The 21,319-nt window shown below is 36.8% G+C and overlaps 1 protein-coding gene across 2 annotated transcripts in view; it reads right to left on the bottom strand.

Moving 5' to 3' along the window:
• Nucleotides 1-482: 482 nt before the first annotated feature.
• Nucleotides 483-21,319, bottom strand: part of TLL1 (tolloid like 1) — a 124,645-nt gene continuing 103,808 nt past the window's right edge. For both annotated transcript variants that reach the window (XM_056490605.1, XM_056490606.1), the window contains exons 17-21: nucleotides 15,404-15,529; nucleotides 13,934-14,061; nucleotides 9,298-9,511; nucleotides 4,126-4,373; nucleotides 483-2,460 (exon numbers count right to left, since the gene is read on the bottom strand). In XM_056490605.1, coding sequence (XP_056346580.1) covers nucleotides 2,326-2,460; nucleotides 4,126-4,373; nucleotides 9,298-9,511; nucleotides 13,934-14,061; nucleotides 15,404-15,529 — 851 coding nt within the window. In that variant the 3' untranslated portion in view covers nucleotides 483-2,325. The remainder of the gene's footprint in view (nucleotides 2,461-4,125; nucleotides 4,374-9,297; nucleotides 9,512-13,933; nucleotides 14,062-15,403; nucleotides 15,530-21,319) is intronic.

Raw genomic sequence — 21,319 nt, 5'->3', positions numbered from 1 at the left:
ATATAGAGAAAAGAAAAGCTTTAGCAAACAGAAAGAGATAATATTAAGAGGAGACCAGAACAGAAAAGTGGAAAATAAGATAACATGGAAACTTGCATTTGCTCTCAGACTTCCCCAGATCCTTTTGATTAACCATTCCAGCAAGACACTGCTTCTGCTGCTGCTAACTTTTCCTTTCAGAAATTCAAGCACTGGATTTTCACCCAGCTGATAAATTATGTAGAACATCAAGAATATATTTTTGATTTTTTTTTAACTTTAGTAATATCTCTGCCTGAATTTCATAGTAAAAGACCTTGGAGAAAGTGTTTATAGTTCATTTCTTTATCAAATAACCTGAAAAATGAGCCAAAAAGACAGTGGAACAGCATTATAGAAACACAGAAAGTATTAAGTTTTTGAACTTCACCTACATCAGCTATCTAAAAAAGAAAAATATGTATGAGTAATAACAGAGCTGTTAAAACAAGCAAAGAGACCTATACAGACATTCAGTTTTTATTTTTATAAAAAAAGGTCAGATTTATTAGTGCCAACGTATGTTCTTAGAAGGAAACAAAAACTAAGCTAATTTGAGTAGCAACTTACATCAAAGGATATCAAAATAATATTTCTTGTAAGTGAAACATAATACTTCATTTTAACTTGATTCTTGCAAACTAGAAGTCCTTGTTATCTGTCTATGAAGCCTTTAAAGAAAAGTTGCTACAGTCAAACAGGGTCCTGATAGAACTTGGCACATAAAGAAACAATTCCATATTCACCCATACAATACCTCTCACTCTCCTGGAACACTCATTCATACAATACTTACATAATGCATATACATTATGACTAGAGCCATGTATGGCCTAAAGCACATAGAATATCTCAGTTCTAAATGTAACATATCTCTACATCAAAAGCAGGTCACTGTATTTACAGCAGATGATCTCTCTCTGCAGATGGGGCTTTAGCTTGAAGATCCTTTTGTTAGTGGATGCTAAGATGCTCGAGTTGTCAAATTATTTATCAAATTAGGAGTGTATCTACAGGAAGATCTGTCTGATTGTGTGCGAGGATTCTAAGGCAATAATAGTAGTTGTTCCACAGGAATAGCACTGCCATTGCAACCTACTTTCCACCGGAGCAGTAAAGCCTTCTTTCTCCAGATGCAGCCAGGTATAGTGAGACATTCATGATCTGCAAACTGTTGGCTCAAAAGTCTAAAACTTCTTGGTTTGTTTTGTAATGTTCATGGAATAGCACCATAGGAATTCACACTTGATATCAAAAAAATCCTGGGTCTGTTGCTTCGTTTTACTTTTTTTCACCATCATGGATAGTCTTACTCTTAGGAAAAAAAAAATCTAACAAAAACCTCTTTGGGAAACTTGCCTTTTGGACACTACTTCAGCTTCATTTCTGAATCAGGCAAATAGCTCATTCACAAAAAGTTCCAAAGAAATAAAGCTTAGCAGTGGTTTCAAATGTACTGCTGAAAACAAATTCTGTAGGAGGATTTCAGATGATCCTTGACACTTTCTCCTTCTCATGGATGCAGATTTTTGATTCAGGATAGGTTTTCATCTCAGTCTCTTTCTATATTCAGTGCAAAATAAGAGCACATCATCAGAGATAGCTTACTTAACCAGTAAACCAATTTTCAGATGCTTACGCCATTAAAATTCAGTCAACTAGTGAATTGTCACTAGTGATGACTGATGTAACAGTTCAGACTTTCAGTCATTAGTAAAACAAAATACTCTATAGATCAGTTATGTTTCAGAAGTAGGATTTTCCAGTTTCAAAACACTGATAACCTGATATGACAGGTGAATTTGTAAAAAATACAGAACAATGCAGGAAAGACTTCCCAATTCATATCTTCTTTCAAGTCCTTGTACATGCTGTACGCGGGATTCAAAGTCAAAGCAACTAGGTAGAAGGACAGTATTTTGAGTGTGTGACCTAAAAGAGCTTCTTTTCCTCCTAGACACCCTACAATTGTCAGAAGGAAGAATGGCCTACAGGGTCACTTCCCCTTAATAAAACCGATTGAAGCCACACATGGTTCTATCTAATACTGGACCATGAAAAAACATTTATATTCTCCCTGCATGCAAAGTCTTTTCACAAGCTCTGCAGAGACAGTCAAGTATGGAGCCTGCACATCATCATCTTGACTGTTCCACTGGGGCAGGTGATTTTCTTCTTTTATTTTTCTTCAGTCTCTGGTCTTATAAGTCAGACAGTAACTTCAGTTTAGAAAAAAATGACACACTTTCCTTCCTTTTCACTGTGCATTCTTTCACACTCTTCTTTTCTGGTATAGAGGTTCTTGTGTTATTTTTTGGTGTGCACACTATCTGGATATTTTATACTTCTGTATCGTATATGAAATCCTTTCTTGTTGATTGTATCATCAGTGTGAAAGTGAAGTAAAAGAGATTCCCCCGCTGAAAAAATTTCTTCTGGTGGCTAAAATAAATGAATAAAAAGAAAAAAATTATCTGCCCACTCCATGGATTCATTCACTATTTTTTTTCTGTATAAATATTTCTATTTGCCTGCTAGACATCATCCTGAAATTCCACTGTGTCTCATACCATGCCTTCTGACATCATCAGATAGAATAGCTCTATTGCATTGTGCTCTCTGTTTTAGGCTAGGAATTTTAGAGGCAGACTGAGGAAATAACATAAACTCCTAGTTTTTCTCTAGTTCTGCTGGAGAAAGTGACTGGGCAGAACCATATACAATATTCCAAATTTAGATAAACAACAGAGGCCAATACCTCTTTTCTATTTTATTCTTCACAGCCCTCATGATCTCCTTTTTTATTACTGAAGCACATTGATCAGAATTATTAGCTGAACTACCAAATCCTCCTTCTAAAGCTGAGAAGGTGGTAACATCTACTAACAGTGTCGTTTTCCCACTCCAGTTTGGATCATTTTGCTTTTTATTTTCTATAGCTTTTCTATTTAATTGTATCTATCCTATGTGGCATCTGAAGCCATTCATCTTATCATAACCAAACTGCCACCCACCAATGCTCAACCATTTCACCCCAAGCCCCCAAAAAGAAGAAAATAATTCAGCCCATTTTCTTGATTGCTGCCCTTCTACTTGTAAAATACGGTAGCTTGCAAAGAAAAATGTTATTTTGTGTAAAATAGTAAATAATTTTGTGTAAATTTTAGGGTCAGTTGTAGCATTTCCCTTAGAATAAATTCCATACAATTCAAGTAGAAGCACCTTTTGTGCATCATTAATTAAGGTTCAAAAATGCACTGAAAGGATTTAAGTCAGTTTACAGGTAACTTGTCTGAATGACTAAGATGTTTGATCCAGCACAGTGGCTGAAAAAAGTGACACATAATTATTTAAGAGCTCCTGTTCGTCTTATGTAGAGTCTTTGAAGCCTTTCATCTAGGCAAAGAGTGTAAGTGTGCTTGCACTGGCACACATGTAAAGAATTAATGAGGACTTGTGGGATCATTGCACCAGTTTTCACAAGGCAGGCAGCCAGGAGACCAATACAGGTCTAAAATGAGAAATAAGATGCAGCATTTTCAGGGTGTCATCTGGCCAATTTCTTCCATGTCTCACAGTTAAATGTGTCAGAATACATATAGGACTTCATGGTTTTCTTAAGGCACATATTAATCACCCAAATTAGGAGCAAGTTTTTTTCCTAAAATCAGATTTAAAAGTCAATGTGTATGCTATAAATACTTCCCAGCTGCCCCTCCTACTGTAAAATGTGGCTTCTTTCCAATTCAAAGAACTCTAATGTAATAATTTTCAGCAATGGTGCATTTCCCTCTACGTAAGGAAAAAAAGCTGCTAATTTTTCCTTGTGTGCTGATAAACACTGTGTCAGCTACTTAAAGCTTAACATAACATTACAATACTTTGGTTAAAAAATAGGTAAGAATATTTGTTGATGAAAAATTTTTAAGGGTGTTATTGTACTACAATCCTGCAAATTTATGCATTAAAATCTGAAGTGGATAATGTATTACCTTCACTATAAGATGTAGTAACTGAATCTCACGACCCTCACCTTCCTCTGCCCTGCCTTTCTTATTCTTTCTGTAGAAGTGAAAAAATAAAAGAGGTTTATACCTATGTACTTACCCCAGATCCACAAAATCGACCAAGTCTCATAGTCTTATCATGACCATCAAAGAGCTCCACGTAATCGTAGCCACAGTCTGCCTCTTCCTCCACCTCGAAAGTCTGGAACATTAACTCGACGCGAGAGCCGCGCTCAGCCACCAGCAGCCAGTCACAGTCTGCCTGGACAGGGTAGTTGTTATCCCCAAACTGAGCGTGGGAGTACAGGTCCTTGGCCTTGAGCTCAGCTTTCAACCGACCACCACACTCTAAATGGAGCAGAAAAAAGATGAAGAAGCTTATTCAGTGCAAATTTGTGTTTTCCTTTTCCCAGTCTCATTCAGACTGAGTGCATTTTAACCTCCACAAGGAGGTTAATCAGACAAGCTGAGAGCAAAGTACTACACAGTACGAATATAACTCCACCATTCTGAGTTTTCTCATACAAATTCTCTTTTATGACTAGAGAGATTCGAACGCAGTTCATAATTTTCAAGTGAAAGACAAAGACAGGGATCACCAAATGTGGCTTAAGCAGTTTGACAGTCTTTGGGTAGGCACTGGAAAGGCTCCTGTGGCCACTAGGACAGCTTCTATGAGGGTACCCACATTTCAGTGATGACACTTCCACGGGAGTCAATGACACCATTTGCAAGTGATAGGGGAGGGTCAGCTCCAGCACACACAGTCAGTGATTGAGTGCAAAACCCTTTTGTTTCACAGTACTGTCAGCTTTAACCATCCTGTGGCACCTGGAGAGCCAGCTCAATACAAAGTTTGCTACCTTGCTTGCTGTGTAGCTCATGAGCAGGTCTTTCTCTGAAAAGAGTGGGCTAGGAGAAAGCTGCTGTTACCAGGGAAAATCTTGTAGCTGAAAGCTTGTTCTAGAGGCAAGCCTTTGGCAGGAGATCTGTGCCTTTTGTCAAAACCATTATTTTGGCATATATCTCTATTTGTATGCAGTTGCAAAATGAATGTGGGGCTTTAGAGCTTGTTTATAACTGCTCGAAGAGTTCAGAATTGAAATATGAATTAGCTTTAGTGTATAAGTGAATAAGGTGTACAACAAATAAATAAAAGTGTTATTAGAACCCAATGAAGAATGGATGAAAATTGTGCTTAAGAGGAAAAATTCATTGTTTCCAAAATCCATCATATTTTCAAAAGGCGGGTGCAGGCTTTTATTTTACATGTATCAAGATTTCAATGCAAACAGAATAATTTCGTTTTGGTTTCTTATCAAGAATAAATCATCTCTTGGAAGCACTCGATAAAAACATCAAGTGCAAATGAGCTTGAACAAAATACTGAGACTCATAAGTATAGATTTAATTATTATAAATAAATTATCTGCTTTTAAAAATATGTAGATATTATTTATTGATCATTTTTGAGTAACCTGAAATAAACAGCAAGATTCAAATCTTTCTAAGCTTTGGTGACGAGACCCTTTGACTTTTACTTCACAGACTCCACCCACACTAAACATGACCAATTGCACTATTATATTGTGAGGAGTCACATTTGAGCTAACAGTTAATAATGGCAATGACCAAATCCTTTACAAAAAGAGTGGATTTTTTTCTTAAAAGGGAAATGAAGGAATAAAACCAGGACATATAATTATGGAAGTAATCTGTTATGCAAGATGAGTTCAATCTGAAATTTCAATTTTTTTGCTCTTAAAGAACAAATAGGAGCACATGATAAAACACTGGCAAGAAAGATAGTTCAAACAGTTATTTCTCATTGATATTCTAATGTACTGGTTTTTCTCCCTATTCTGAATTTCCTTTTAAAGTTGGGTTTTATTTTGTTGCTATTTTTGAGGTTTGTTTGTTTGTTTTTTATTTTTGTTTTGATTTTTGTTTAGTGTTTTGTTTGGTTGGGCTTTTTTGGGTTTTTTTTTATTGTTGAGCAGAGACAGAGTTGTGTTTTTTTTTTTACTGGACTCTTGCCAATAATAGGAACATCTCCCTGCCTTGGACACCAAACAGCTGCAAACAAGAAAATATTTAATTAACTGTCTGCATTCTTTCCCTCTGCTTGCTACAGAGGACAGGAGCTTAAAGGAAAGTTGTAGCCCTACAAGCACAGAAAATGGCAATTCCTGTTCCCAAGCCCTTCTATTACAGATTATAGCCTCATATTTTAGAATAGAAATTTCAAGCCAGTTTTTCAGTTTCTTAAGAATTAAGCTGCAGTTTCAGAAGTCTGCATGCAGCCTGCAGCCCTGGGACACGTGGGACAGGCACAGAGCAGAGCCATGCAGCACTGCCTGCTTAGCCTTGGTGCCAGAGCTAACCCATCATGGTTTCCACTGTGCAGGCATGGCTGCTCTGCTATGGGCAGGATGTGTGCTTCTGACTGTAAGGAAACATGTCCAATTTGTAAAATGATGGTGATCTGGTAGCTTCAGTGAAAGCCTCCTTCTAGGTTATCTAAGGCACAAAACCCCTCATGTTTCATGACCTTTCTGGGGACTTTTAGGCTTCTTACAAACATAGGAACAAATCAACCAGTAGTTTCCTGACTGTTTAACAAGTCAGACACTTGGGAAAACTTAAACCCACACCATCTGAACTAATGAAACAAGATTATAAATTTCATTCAGCACTCCCACACTGAATTATTACAGCTATTTTGGAAGCAACACGGGCCTCTAAACTGAGTGACATCTGAGATATCCAAATTTGTTTGAGACAGCCTCCCAACATTGATAGATATGAATAGGAGCTATAGTAGATCTGCAATCTCCTAGAGCAGTGGCTGGAGGCCAGGCACCATAAATGAAGCTGTCCAGAAGAGAACTGGATGCCTGAGTTAAGGCAGACAGATCACTCCCTGAGCAACGATGTTTAATGTTCTGTCAGGAGCATTTTTATGAATTCCTCTTGGATGGGTTATGCCTTTTCTGAGAGGGGAAAATATGACAGAATCTTCTTCTGAAACTGCGTTGCACTTTCAAGACAGCATTTTATAAGTTTTGCTCCACCCAAGGAAGCCTTTCTATCCGGTTTATTTTTTTTAACTTTACTGTATTTGCTGCTACATTTTTATCCTGTTTTCTGAAGTATTAAATGGAAATTTGTAAAATTGGATAGTGCTTCAAGCCAGAAAGCGTCATAGAAGGGAAATCAACATCATCGACAGCATCTACTGGAACAATAATTAAATCATGAAGATGCCAGGAATGCAGCAGCAGAGACAGCTCTGGGCATAGAATCCAGCTGCTCATGCACTGCTGTTGTGTTAAACCAGTCCTTTCACTGAGTTCTGCCAACATGTCAGAAGTGACAGCAGCAGCTTCCTCAGCACTCCCTGCCTGCACAGCTATGGAAGATCGAACACAGCCTTGTCTACTTTCATTGCATACCATCAATTATGTTTTTTCTGGAAAAGATGAACTAAGGGAATACAATCCTCTGTCCCATACACTTGTTAGGTACCTGTTCATTCACACACGTGCCCTTAGCACAGAGGTAAAGTTCTCACAGAATTCTCACAGAGGATCTGCATTTGGCTCAAGACTGGAGGAATAGACTGCAAGATCTGAGTTGTCCTTCATTCAAACACTACCTCCAGGTCCATGCCAGTGATGAGGGCTCATCTCAGGGAGCAGTCTGTGCAACAGCAGCCAACAGAAATAAACGTCCTCTCTTGAGGAGGTAAACTTTGTAGTTTTTTATAACATTCTTAGAAGCTGGGTAGATTATATTTTTCTCAGTTTCTTAGAAAAGCACATGCTTGTCCATGCTATGAATGTTTTTATATTTAAGGCACATTAAACTCAGCAGATATGAGGGAAAATACAGCAAGTCGTAACAAAATTAGCAGTCTTTAGAATTTAGGGAGTATTCATCTGAACTTTGTTCATATACTGACTGCTCCAATTCTGCAAACTGAAAGTGAGGACAATAAATGAGATAGCAGTTTTACAACCCCTGTTCTAGCAAGACTTCTGACCCATAACTACATACCCTGAGGTAATTAAAATGGGTAATTATTACTTCTATCTAATTTTGCATCTAAGGGAAAGTTACTGTAGTAGGGAAGGCAAAACATTGCATGCTTGTAAAAGGACTTTCCACAAGAAAAGCCAACTGAATTACAGGTAGCTAAACTTTCAAGGCCCAGATCATAAAAATTTAATATGCTGTTGTCTACTGTCTTTCTTGGAAACAGAAATTAAATTACTAAAGATCTGAACTATTCAGAACAAATCAGAAAGAAAAAAAGACAAAATGCCAGCATTTATATATATGAGGATTTTTTAGCTGAGCATTACATATCAACTTGATGGATACTTTGGTAATATCATATTACATTAACAGTGACTCATCACCTTTAGTATTCTATTAATAACTATTACATGTCATTAAACCTTATCTCCTAGCAGATATATTTATAAAATATTTTCTGAATTATTTATTGCCTGGATAAATAAGAAGGATCTCTGGAAAGTAATGACAGACATTGTAATTGAAGATTAAAACAAAGGCAAAAAAACCCCAAATCCCCTTGTTTTACTGCAGACACTGGATGTTCAGAGCTTCATCACTAGAGGCCACTGTAAGCCAAGCAACATCTACACACTGAAAATGTACCAAAAACTCTCTTAATGCAATTACAAACCACTGTTTCCAACTTCAGTGACTTCTGCCAAACAGGAAAGTTGAATGGTAAATATGAAGAATATTATATTTTAAAGGTCCTAAGAAAGTCTTTAATGTTGTTTTTTTCTTATTCTTCTTTGGTTTATCTTTCCTTTAAAGCACTACAGGAAAGAAATATCTGTTTATACAAAGTACAGATTTTTGTTTAAATTAGATCAGCAAAGTAATGAAGGTGCACCACATGTCCCAGTTAGGTGATTACATTACAAATGCAGTGAAAAGATATTCAATCTTTTATCAGCTCAGATCATGAATCCTGAGGAACCTCATTTCTTATCTGACTCTGTTTCAACACTTTTTAATTTCTTACCTATGAGAGAGACAGGGAGAAAGGAATATGTAAAATATGAAAGAATACTTTCTGCAATCTCAGCCTTTTCCTACTGGGTTAAGGCTTCATTGGATACAGCTGTTACACCCGTGAACTCATCTCATTCCTACAAAAACACAAACTCTATCTACCACTAAAGAACAATGGGTAAGACCAAGTAGTAAAAAGCACATCCTGATTTCTGACCTGTAGAGTGAGTGGCTTGGAAGCCTTTTCTTTGAACTGACGCATCAGAAACAAAGCGGAGAAACATTTTGTTTGAAGTAGCAATGAGAGGATCTGGTATTTTATTGCCACATAAGCGCCCCAGGATTGGTGATTTTTCACTCTCCCCATCGAACACTTCCAAGTGGTCATAAGCACATTCTTGATGTTGCTCTATTTCAAATTCATTGAATGTCTGGGGAGGAAAAAAAAGTAAAATTACCCATTGTAGGACTGTATTTACACAGTACATAGCTATATATGTTAATATGTTTTAGAATACAAGGATGCAGTTAAAATGACAGATTTAGCATCACTGCTGCTACAAGCCTGTAGATTTAAATAACATTGATCTTGAGAAAGTGGAATGAAAGTTAAGACACTTCAAGGGTGCATCATCCTTCATACAGAAACACATTAGAATCTTTATAACCAACTATTACCTATAGGAGAATATTAAATCTAGAATACTGCTGCCTTTCTGCTGAATTTGCACTGTTTTTAGTATTGCTCCAAATTTCACAGAGCATTCACAACAGCAAAAAGTCAGAAATTATTGTTTCCTTGCATAGTTGAGGATTGATTGAAACATCTGCAAAACATAATGGCTCCCCCCACCCTTTTTTAAAACCTACATCACACTGCAACTAAAGCCTCTGAGAATGACTTTTCCACATGAAGGTTTATGCATGAAAGTTATATTTTCTAATCTATTATCTAGAAATCTATTTTTTGTTATTACTACTTAATGATGTTTCAGGCTTCACCCTTCATGTTTAGGTCACATTTTTTGCTAGCAAAAGCATTGCGAACAATAACAAAATTGTGTTAATTATTCATTAGAACAAACTTCAGGCATTTCCAAATGGTGTATGCCATGCCTGACAGAAACTGTTAACACACATACAACCAATACCTGCATTTCAGATATGAAAGAGTGTCTTCCAAGACTAGAATGATATAAACAAACTTATTTCAAGGAGACATCTAAAATTTTTCAGATAAGACTTTTTGACCAGAGCTAAACTTCAACAACAACCCTAAAGTTTAATATCTGGTAATTTCCCCTCATGTAAACACTGTGAAGCAATATACGTCTTTGTGAATTTTGTATAGAGTAACCTACAATTTAAGGTGAAACTCAAAATCTATTTTGGTCAACAAAATAGCATAAAAATACTAAGTGCATATGCTTTCATGAGTAGTCATGTAGCCGACTGTTTATTTAAACAACAAAAACAGAAAGCCCCAAACAAAACCCCACAACCCAAATAGAATAGGATTAAGGAACAGTAATTAAAAGGAATAAAACTGAACTATCAAATATAGAACAAATATCACAATTAAGCATTCTCTCTGGTACACCAAAACAAATCTGACCTACAAAATCACTTGTGGAACCCTGAGAGTGTGAAATGCGATGGTAATTAATATTAAGAGCTGACCTAAAGAATATGTAAAGAGCTAACATGAAATTTTTTTCCCAGAGAACTTCAATATTTAGAATAACACTTGTTTTTTGTGGGGAGCTGTGTGGTGCAGTGGATGCAGGTTCATTTCACTGTGAAAGTTTGGGATTTACATTAAGAGACTGAAACTGCAGAGGCAATGAAAACATCTGTACTGCACTCGCTCCTGCTGCTCTTAAACTGTGGTCAGCCATCCTACTTTTATGATGCCAACTATGTGTTGTCATTTATACCCAAATAAAATCTGATGGATTAAGAAATCCCCAGAAAGCTGAGAGACTAATTCTCAGAAAGGGAGTTTAACCCAGCACTGAGTCACGCCAACTTGGAATCAATGGGAGCAAGAGGCACGATCCAAGAGCAGCCTGCATAAGTTATTTTTCTTTTAGAAGCAAATTATATCTGTTTTGTTCACTTCTCACCAGCATGAAAAATCCTCAACAAAACCAACACTCTCCAGGAAGCATATCTCATTATGAATTGTAAGGCTCACCTCTTATTTTTAATATTTGATTTCTCACTGGGATTCCTAAGCCTGCAGAAGCACAGCACATTTTATATTGTGTCCCTTACACATGACCAGAAAAAGTCCTAATTCTGTTGTGGGTATAGCAGTCGATTCTAGCAATTCCATAGAGAATGCAAGGAACTTGTTTTTTAAAGGAAAATCAGATCTTAATATGCATAGTCTTTTAAAATCTCAAAATGCCTGATATTTTAAAACACCCAAAGACAGTCTCTATTTTTTAAAAATCAGACAGTTTCTTACTGGTTTGAAAGAGGAGAACTGACACAAACTTCCCTGAAAGTTAAACATAACTGAATAGTTGCTGGCAACAGAGCTCACAAATCATCTAATAAACTTGGTAGTATAATTAAATCACATCCTCTCTTCCTGGGAAAAATACTTTTGAATTCCTACCTCACCATGATTATTTTAATCCCATGTGATTTGTCTCCTTAGTGGGAATGGTGCTCAGAGACATTACACATAGCTTCTGACTGCCCTGCCCTTTCTATCTGTACCACTCAACCGAGTAGATACATTGGTGGCACTTTTGGACAGCTGCCTGCATGGGACACAAGTCTGTCTCTTTTAAATATCTGGCTAATTAGCTCATGAAAATCAGTCTCTCTACTATGTACATTTTCAAAGCCATCTTCATCTACATGTTTCATTTAAAAATTCTGGAGTGCATATCCTTTTTTTCACAGGCATCTTAATTTCACCAAATACTTGAATTTAGCCCATTCAGGAAGAGCCTTTTCAGTGATTAGCAGAGGGCAATCACAACAAAAGATTAGTTTCCATACACACAACCCTCTCAAAAACAAAAGTGCAGCCTCACAATTCATGTGGTTTGTTACCCTGAAGTAACCAATTCTCTTGTTCAATTTGAACAAGAAAACTATGAAAAGTAAACTTAAATACAGTGTGAAAGAAAAAATAATGATCCATTGTGGAATTATGGTATAATTATTGATATGGGACCTTGCTGTACTATACAACTTAAAGATATTGTTCACACAGAATTTAGTAATTGACCCTACTGGCTTGCACAGAAGAGCACATCTCAGACTCTAAATCATGGAGGTATTGTTGAAAACTCTATCTAGTAAAATTCTGTATATTTTTCCAGTTCCATTGGCAAAGGCCAATTAAAAAAAAAAAAAAAAAAAAAAAAACAACAACAACAAACAACCTTTTCTATGTAAAGTAGACCATGGAATAATTTGCTGAAGATATCTGAATGTTGGAATTTTGCCTGCTGTGGGTATAAGCATTGGAAAAGCATTTACAACCTGTCTGGCTTTAGTTTATTCAGCCAGTATGAAGAATACTTGCTCAGAAGCAGCAGAAGGAAGGCTGCCTGAATTAGAAATCTATTTTTCATCCTTGCATGGTGCAGAGCAAGCACACCACTCATTCCCCACCAACACCATCCCCTCCACTACAGTACAATTGTTTCACTTTTGGTGAGCAGGTGTCAATACACAATCCCACATCAGCACCAGTAACAGGAGTGGTTTAACCCCAGGCAGCAGCCAAGCCCCACACAGGCTGCTTGCTCACTGCCCCACTAGGAGGACTGGAGAGAGAATTGGAAGTGTGAAAGACTGAAAACCTGTAGGCTGAGAAAAAGACATTTTAATAAGAAAAGCAAAAGCTGCACACACAAGTACAGTGAAACAAGGAATTAATTCACTGCTTCCCATGGGCAGGCAGGTGTCCAGCCATCACACAGGCCCCATAATGGGTAATGGTGATTTAGGAAGGCAAGTACTATCACTCCAAATACCATCCCATTTCCTCCTTCCTCCCCCTGTTTGATATCCTAAGCATGATGTCATACAGTCTGGAATATTCCTATGGTCATTTTGGGCCACTTGTCCTGGGTGTGTCTCCCACAGTCACCCTCAATTTCCTTGCCAGCAGAAATAGCTGCTGTTGGTTCTGCTTAGCAATAATAAAAACATCTCTATATTATCAACACTGCTCAGCACAAATCCAAACCACAAGCCCATACCAGCTCAAAGCAAAAACCCCATGGGCAACAAGCTAGCCTACAAGCCAGCTAAGCTCTGCTAGGCCTGTCTTTGCACACCAGCACCGTCCTCAGCCAGCTGGACACAAAATTCACAAGTCTACTCCAGGCTGTTCTTCTACTTATGCTAAAATTTGAAACCACTTTTAAATGAGAAATCCAGGTTCTCAGTAGTTTTCTATCTTTTTCCTCCTCAAAAAACAGAACAGGAAAAAGTGTATGTGGAGGACTGTTCATAACTCAAAACGTTGCTTTTTCTCTATATTGGAAATGGTGTAAATGGTCTCTGCCATATTTGCCAAATCTTTGCACAAGTTTTATGACTTGCAACAATGATATAGTAAAGTCTGACAGGAGGAAAGAGTTCCTCCTGCCTTTGCTGTACAGAGCATTTCCAATCACCATAAACTTAAATCACAACTCTATGATATTGAGTAGTCCCTGTTGGCCAGAAATGGACAGGAGTCAGCAAGTTTTTAAAATAGTTTACCTCTGGGATGCAAACTGACAGTAGAGTTTAGTAACAGTTTCATATCATTGAGTCATTTGAGAAGCTGATTTGATGGGAGAAAAACTAAAAAGGAAGGGAAGGCAGAGACTCACCAGTTTGACCCTCTGCCCAGGGGTAGCACTGATTTCCCACGTGCACTCTTTCCTGCTGGGATACTTGTCAGGCCAGTTGGGACTCGTGATGATGCCGTTGGGACTGTGGATCTTCTGTTCACATTCAGCTGTGCCAACAGTGATAGCATCAGTTAGTCTGGGGATCTGCATTCTGAGGTTTTTGCCAGGGCAGCCACTAAGTGGAAAGGATCTTTAGGAAGATAGGTAAGCATGCTTTTCAGAGTGCACAGTCATGGTCCTCCCCTCAGGCATGTGCTTTAGAGCATTAACCCAGCATGTTTCCTTATGGATTGCTGTGAAACATACATTTTTGTTTATAATGGATGGCTTTTCTTCAGAAAAAGTCTTATAGAGGAATAAACACAAGATAAATATTAAAGATGAATCAAGTATTTTCCTATTCCTCCCATCCTACATACAAGTAAGTGTGTAAATCCATGTGAGAAATCTCACTACTCCAACTTCAAAAGAAATTTCTCAAACAACTTTTTTTTTCTCTTCTTGGTAATTTTCACTGCAGCTTCAGAGCAATCAATTTGATTTGTAAACCACGGTTTCTAGCTATACATATACACAGTTTGAGAACAACAAAGACTAAACTGTGAGTATGAACAAAGAGCAGCTTAGTCACAGATTTCACAACTAAACCACTGGTACCCAGAATTAAAAGAAGGCATTTTTCTATTTAGTTTTAACAATCTCAAATTGCTTTCTAAATATCAGAAAATTATTTGAAAAAACTTTTGGAGTAGGCATGTAGCATTCCAAAACCAGTGAAAATGCAAATGATTCACAGAGAGCATGTATTTACTCTCAGATTAAATCCATGCTAGAAAACATTGAAACGTTACAGCAGCTCAAATTATATTGCACGCTTGAGGTATATTTTCAGAGAATTTAAATTCTACTTAAGTCTAAAAGCCTATTGTTTTCTTGAAGGCAGTCCCACCTTGCGAGAGCCAAGAGGAAGAAAGATGCATAGGGCTTTGACTGGAACTTGGGTTGTCTAAATGTCACCTAAAAAAGCCCAGAAAGGGTAGATATGGTTTCAAACTAGCTGTGAGGAAAATAACTGCTCCTGATAGCAGCAAATCACAGCTTTACCAGGCTTCTGTCCAGAAACTCTACTCCTGTGTTTAATACAGCCTGAGATAAATACTTTATCAGAGCTTTAAATATTCTACACTTCACAGAACTATTGAAACTAGCACTCCGTGCCAGTGATCCTGAGTTTTCCAAACTTCATTCCTGTGGACCTCGAACTCAGCCCACACAAATGCTGGGGATGGAGGGGATGGGATAGGGGAGGGATGTTGTAGTGTCTAAGCCAAACTGTCTAAAACCCCATTACCAAGAACTTTGTTCCTTTCTTTTGTTTGAAAGGAGAGCTGCAGAAAGCTTTCTGTGAGACTGTTGTGTAACCAACCACTCCAATCCCTCCCTACTCACCTTCCTTGCAGTCGTGTTTATTTTCGTGCAGCACAAATCCGTTCCGGCACTGGCAGACGTAGCTTCCTACTGTGTTAATGCACTCGTGCTGGCAGCCTCCGTTGTCCTTTGAGCACTCATCCTTGTCTGCAAAACACACAACAAGCTCAGGTGAGCACACAGCTCCCAGCACACCTTGCTTCCCAGATGAGCATGAAGACTGAGGCCAGGGCAGGATAAGCTACAGCACAGTCACTCTTCCCAGCAAAGCCCTTTCCTGTCTTCCAGTCACTCTTTGCTCAGCCTGCAGCCTTGCACTGTGGCACAAAGTCTGTCTCATCTTTCTAGGAAATGAGCATTAGTTCCTAAGGGAGAAGAGCACTAGTAAAACAAACAGGCTAGAACAAAGGAGGTAAGAGATTCACCAGCTTTTACTCTTTCAAGTGGTCTAGCTGGTAAAAGTTTCATAAATATCCAGTTTTATTTTAGTAAACAATGGTAGTGTAGTATATGGACAACATAGCTTTGTGCAATTCCAGCTTTGTGCAAATTCCACACTTTAATGGTGATATCTTGAAAGGAACATATAGATCAGAAAAGACTTCAACTTCTACACATTAAAAAATAAGAAGAGAAAGATTTGACATAAGCTCTTCTAATAAGTTGGGCTTCTTTCCCCAGCAGAGTGACAGTGTGCTTTGCTTTTAATGAATCAGGAAATTCTAGAACATCATAAAAAGAAAAACATTTCATTGAAAGAAAAAAAAAAGAAATTGGCATTAGTTAGTTCAAGAGCTACAGTACAGCATGCAGTTCTGTTTATTAACATATAATCCTTCAAAAGAGCTTTTAGTGTGTTAGAAATAAAGCAGAGTGTAGTGGAGGAAATATGACCTGCATTAAACAGCTACAAATTCATTGCAAGGACAAAAGCCAAACTAGATTAACAGGCTGTCATTGTAGCAAGAGGCCTCTGCTGCCACGCTTCTATGTCATTCAGCTGTTCTTGTTTTAGGTGAGGCTGGTCCCTTTAAAGAGGCAGACTGCTCCTGACATGTATATACACACACATGCATATAGGTGTGCACATGTGTATAACCATAAATGTATACACACACACATTTGTATATATTCTTAGCATATATATGTGTGTATGCTTATATATACATATATATATATGTGTGTGTGTGCATATATATATATGTGTGTGTATATATATATGTATGTGTGTGTATATATGCGTGTGTATATATATATATGTATATATGCATATAAACACACACATATTAAACCTCCCTTATATTTTACTAAATGTGCCATTTCAACATGCAAAAGAGAGGAGGAAAAAGAGTAAAGGAATTTTGGTCATCCCGGGGTCTGGTTTTTGTGGATTAGAATGCAGAGCATTACCCTTTTCAGTCTTATTTACCTTGGAAAGCAGCAGTTAACATTATCTCCAAGCAAGGCAATGTGATATTTCAGACTTCAGCAGGTACAGCATGAATTTCTTTAGATTAGAAGCCACTATGTTTCTTTTCATTTTCTTACTCACGCATTTTGCCTCTGCTCTTACTGATGCTCATATTCAGTAACACAGCAAAGGAAGTCTGCATTGCAATTGCATGCATGTCATCTTCCTCTGCCAAAATGTCTTCAGCACTTGACCTATTGACTTGGAGGTCTTTCCATAAAAATCAGCTTCTACTGATAATACAAGATGATTGTTTGCATTTAAGGCAAATTCTGCAAGTCAAACCCAAGCATCCACTGCATTTTGTACTGTAAATCTCAAATTGTTTGCACTGAAAGTTTTTGGAAGCTTTCTGCAAATGTGAACAGATCTAAGGTTAAGAAAGAGTTGGAAACATAGATACCTCTTAGAACCATATATTCAAAGAGATACTACATGTCATTTTGATGATGGAATGAAGCATAGAAGCTCCACAATACACTGTGCATGCACCTTGCAAAGCGAGTCCCTAAGTGACTTAGCAAATCTAAGCAATGTCCAGCCAAAGTCATAATTTTGCAAAAACAAGCACTATCATAAATTAATTCCACATTGCAAGTGAAGAACAGCAACAAGCAACTAAGAAATTAGAGCTAATATGAACAAAAACCTTCAGTATTTCCCTCCAAGAGATTAGTTTTTTCCCACCAGAATAACAAAATAAAAGGAAGGCAAGCTCAAAATGCTTTCAAGCTAGGCTTTCCAGTAAAGAGTTGGTGCACAAATTCTTGATAAAAGCCCTGTTCATTTTCATCATCCACCAAACTCTGTGAAAACACTGAAAAGTATTTTAACATTAGATATGCTTCTATTCTGTAAAATAATCTCTTAACAGACAAGTGCATAAACAAATAGTGCCATTTTGGATGTCCTCAGAAATAAAATAATGGACAGAAGGTAGAACGGAGAAGTTTTGGAACACATTTGAACTACAATAATTACTTGTACAGAGTTAATCAAGGATGCAACTGTTGAACAAGCCTTCCTCACACTTCATAATTGAGAACAGACTTTCTGTCAAATTGGTTGCCCAGTTAAAAATTTGTGAAAAAAAACAACAATTAGCCTGTATTAGTTACAAGAACAAATGTTTTGCCATATAAAAACAAAGCCATTTGTTATGCTGACAGATGGAAATGAGTCTCCCCAGTTTTGAATGGATACTTTCTTTCTTTTCTCATTTCAGTACTCAGAAGAAGGAAAGATCCTTTCTCAAGAAAATAATAGATTTGATCATTCTGAGGACAAATGGTCGTACCTCTGAAACCCTCAGAGGCCACCAGTTTGTGAATAATACGTACTCGGCCTGAAGGGACCTGTATCAAGTCCTTGCAAGATTCAAAAACAAAAATTTTCTCTCTGCAGGCAGCTTTCTTGTCTGTGGAAAAAAATGTACCAGGATGGCACCAGAGATGAGTTTCTGTTCAAGGCTAGAAACATTCTAGCTTTCTTTTTAACTGCTCAATGAATCACCAGCCAAGAAAAGACATCCCAACAAACCTCATTTCTACATTACATCAAAACCCATGTATATTTTGAATGTGTATGCAAAGAATCAATCATGTTTATTTAAAACAGTGAAGTAAGTCTGAATCTTATGATAAATGGAATCACTTTAATGTCAAACTATAACTAATCATTAGGCTATATTCTCAGAAAGATCACCAAAAAAAAATAAGGTTGTTTAAATATATATATATATATATATATAATCTTTTTGGAGTAATTTAATACTTTTCTAGTCTTACAGGCCCAGCAGAGTGCTGAGTCCTGCAGGGACTTACTCCTAGGTTTTGGTCTTTTAACAAAAGCAGAAGGCAGAGGAAAACAGAAGAGACAGAGGAGGACAGAAGAAAGACAGAGGGAGAAGAATAAAAACCTAATTATTGGAAGTTTTTTGTTTAGAAGGCTAATATCCAATTCCAAGAATTCTTAATAAAAGGGGTTTTTTTTAAGAAAAAAAAATATATATATAGTGATGCCCTAGTTTCCTCTCTTTATCTGAGAAACTTGATTCTAAATACACAATATTTATTCTCAATATTTATTCTCTGTTGATCAGCTAGATCCCTGCAGAGACTCCTAACTGAGCTTTCTTCAGAACTGTCCCATCAAATGGAAACTTTACAGAATGCTGAAAAAAACATTTTTCTCACTTTCCAGTAGCACCTGTCTGGCTGTTAGCACTATTTTATGGCCAAAAATATAATTACATGTTGTCTTGTATCAACATAAATACCTTCCTAATGCAGGTCATCTGTTGCCCTATGTCACTGTTTGCTTTCACAGTTTATCACAGCAGGTTTTAACCACCCAAAAACTGCTTTCTGTCGTCTAAGCTGGAGCTGGGCCATGCTTTCTCATCTCTAGCTGTGGTGCAGAATACACCATCAAAAGAGCTGCTGAAGGAAACAGGAAAAGAACCCAACGTTTCATCAGCTGAAAAATTATGTCATCAACTTCCAAAAGTCAAAACACTTGAAGTCTCAAGTCTGTTCTTCAGTGACAGATCAATAGTATATTATGCTATATTAAGGAATTCAAGGATAAGAAAGTAACAGTGTTTTCTGACAGTCTTACTATATCTGATTAATTATTTGGAGATGATACCTTCTTTTTAGATACTTTAAGGTCAGAAATTTGATTTTTCTCAAGCATTACAAAGTTTCTGTTTTAATCAGAAAACAGTGTCAAACAGGGAAAGCCAGATGACATAGAAGAATGGCATCTGCTAGAAATTAGAACAAATGGAAGATAGTTGAGATAGTTGAGAAAGAATAAACATAAAATATTCATATTCAGATATTTGAACTCATATGAAATGCTGGCAGGAATATATTAAGAAGAACTCAATAAATTTATATACTTATAGATTCAAGGACCTTTTATATCAAACTTTTTTTTTTTTTTTTTAAGGATTAGATATATACTATATCTAGGATACATCACACATTTCTATTCATTAAAAAGCACATTAGTTCAAAATTATCCCTGAAGAATTTATCCTGTGATCAATGACATCACTTAAGCATTTATTTTTTCAATTACCTTGTGAGGGAAAGATAAGAACATTTCATCAGAACTGAACTATACAAGGTAAATATTAATTCTGAAGAATTAATTCTGAAGAATACAACCTGATGCTTTGTAATCCATGACCTCTAGCCCAGTCTTTCCCCAAGATACAGCATTGGTGGAACCCACTCATTTAAAAAATGTCACTTGAGCAAAATAAGTAAACACATAGTGAAGATCAACTATTAATTTAATGAAAACCAAAATTTAACTGACTGTAGATATATAAATGACAAGGAAGTCCGGAAAACACAAATTCTGAATCATGGAGCTTATATAAATTGCTACACTATCATTGTCAGTTTTATCTGAAATATCTGTAAGATCTTAAAAAGATTTAACAAACACCACTTGCAGTTTTTAGAACTTGAATATGTCAATATTTATTCCTGTAAAAAGTCAAAGTATGTGACAATTCCTGCTGGCACAACTAGACCTACATAAAATGACTAGTTGTGTGCTTCTAGGAGGAAGCTCTGTTGTGTGCACAAATGTATTTACTACAAATAATGATTAAACCTTGAATACTTCTTGCTAATGTGAATCATAATTGTAAATGTAAAAAGTGTTACTATGGGTAAAGATGGATCTTTGGAAGATTATGACTAGAGAAATGTGATTACTAAGAAAGAGATATACTTAAGAGATCAATTGTTTGCTATGTCTTCGTATGAGACAAAACACCTTTTTTCACCTTTCATAGTTGCTTAATAAAATCATCCAAATAGTCAAAATAAGAAAATACTGCAAGTCTAAACTGTTTGCCTAGGTAGATGTTTTTTCACTTTCCAAACCACATCCATTACACATTATACAGATTCTTACTAGTCATAATTATTAGTTATAACAGTAACCAATGAAATATCATTTCATTTCAGTCTTGATAAAATATTTTAAGCAAGTAAATGCTAATAACGATAGCATATTTTACTACATCTTAAGTGTTATCACAATTCTCCAGATTCAGATTATTCACTGTTATCAAAAAATCTGAGGCACAATTCCACTCCCAAATTGTTCTGTTTGACATCCTGTTCAGGGAGTGGGCAGATGGGACTGGTGTTTTGTATTATTTTACACAAGGTAAGATGCCTGTCCCTACATGCGTGTGCAAACACACAGAAAAAACACAAAGTAAACTTTCACTAGGAACGCCAAGTGGTCTCCTGCCAGAGCCAGGTTTCCATGTTCCACTCTCAGTGGGTAATTGCAGGGGCCATTGTTGAGCAAATATTTCCTCACATCTTAAGCTTCACTCATGTGCAACTTTATTCAACAGTGTAAGTCCTTATATGATATAAACTTCCACCACTCTGATCTCCCTCAGTAAAATTACACTCATAAATAAAATG

Source organism: Oenanthe melanoleuca, chromosome 4 (genome assembly GCF_029582105.1).
Source record: "Oenanthe melanoleuca isolate GR-GAL-2019-014 chromosome 4, OMel1.0, whole genome shotgun sequence".
NCBI lineage: Eukaryota > Metazoa > Chordata > Aves > Passeriformes > Muscicapidae > Oenanthe > Oenanthe melanoleuca.
The sequence above is the reverse complement of the archived record's forward strand: the minus strand, read 5'-3'. Positions and strand labels throughout refer to the sequence as shown.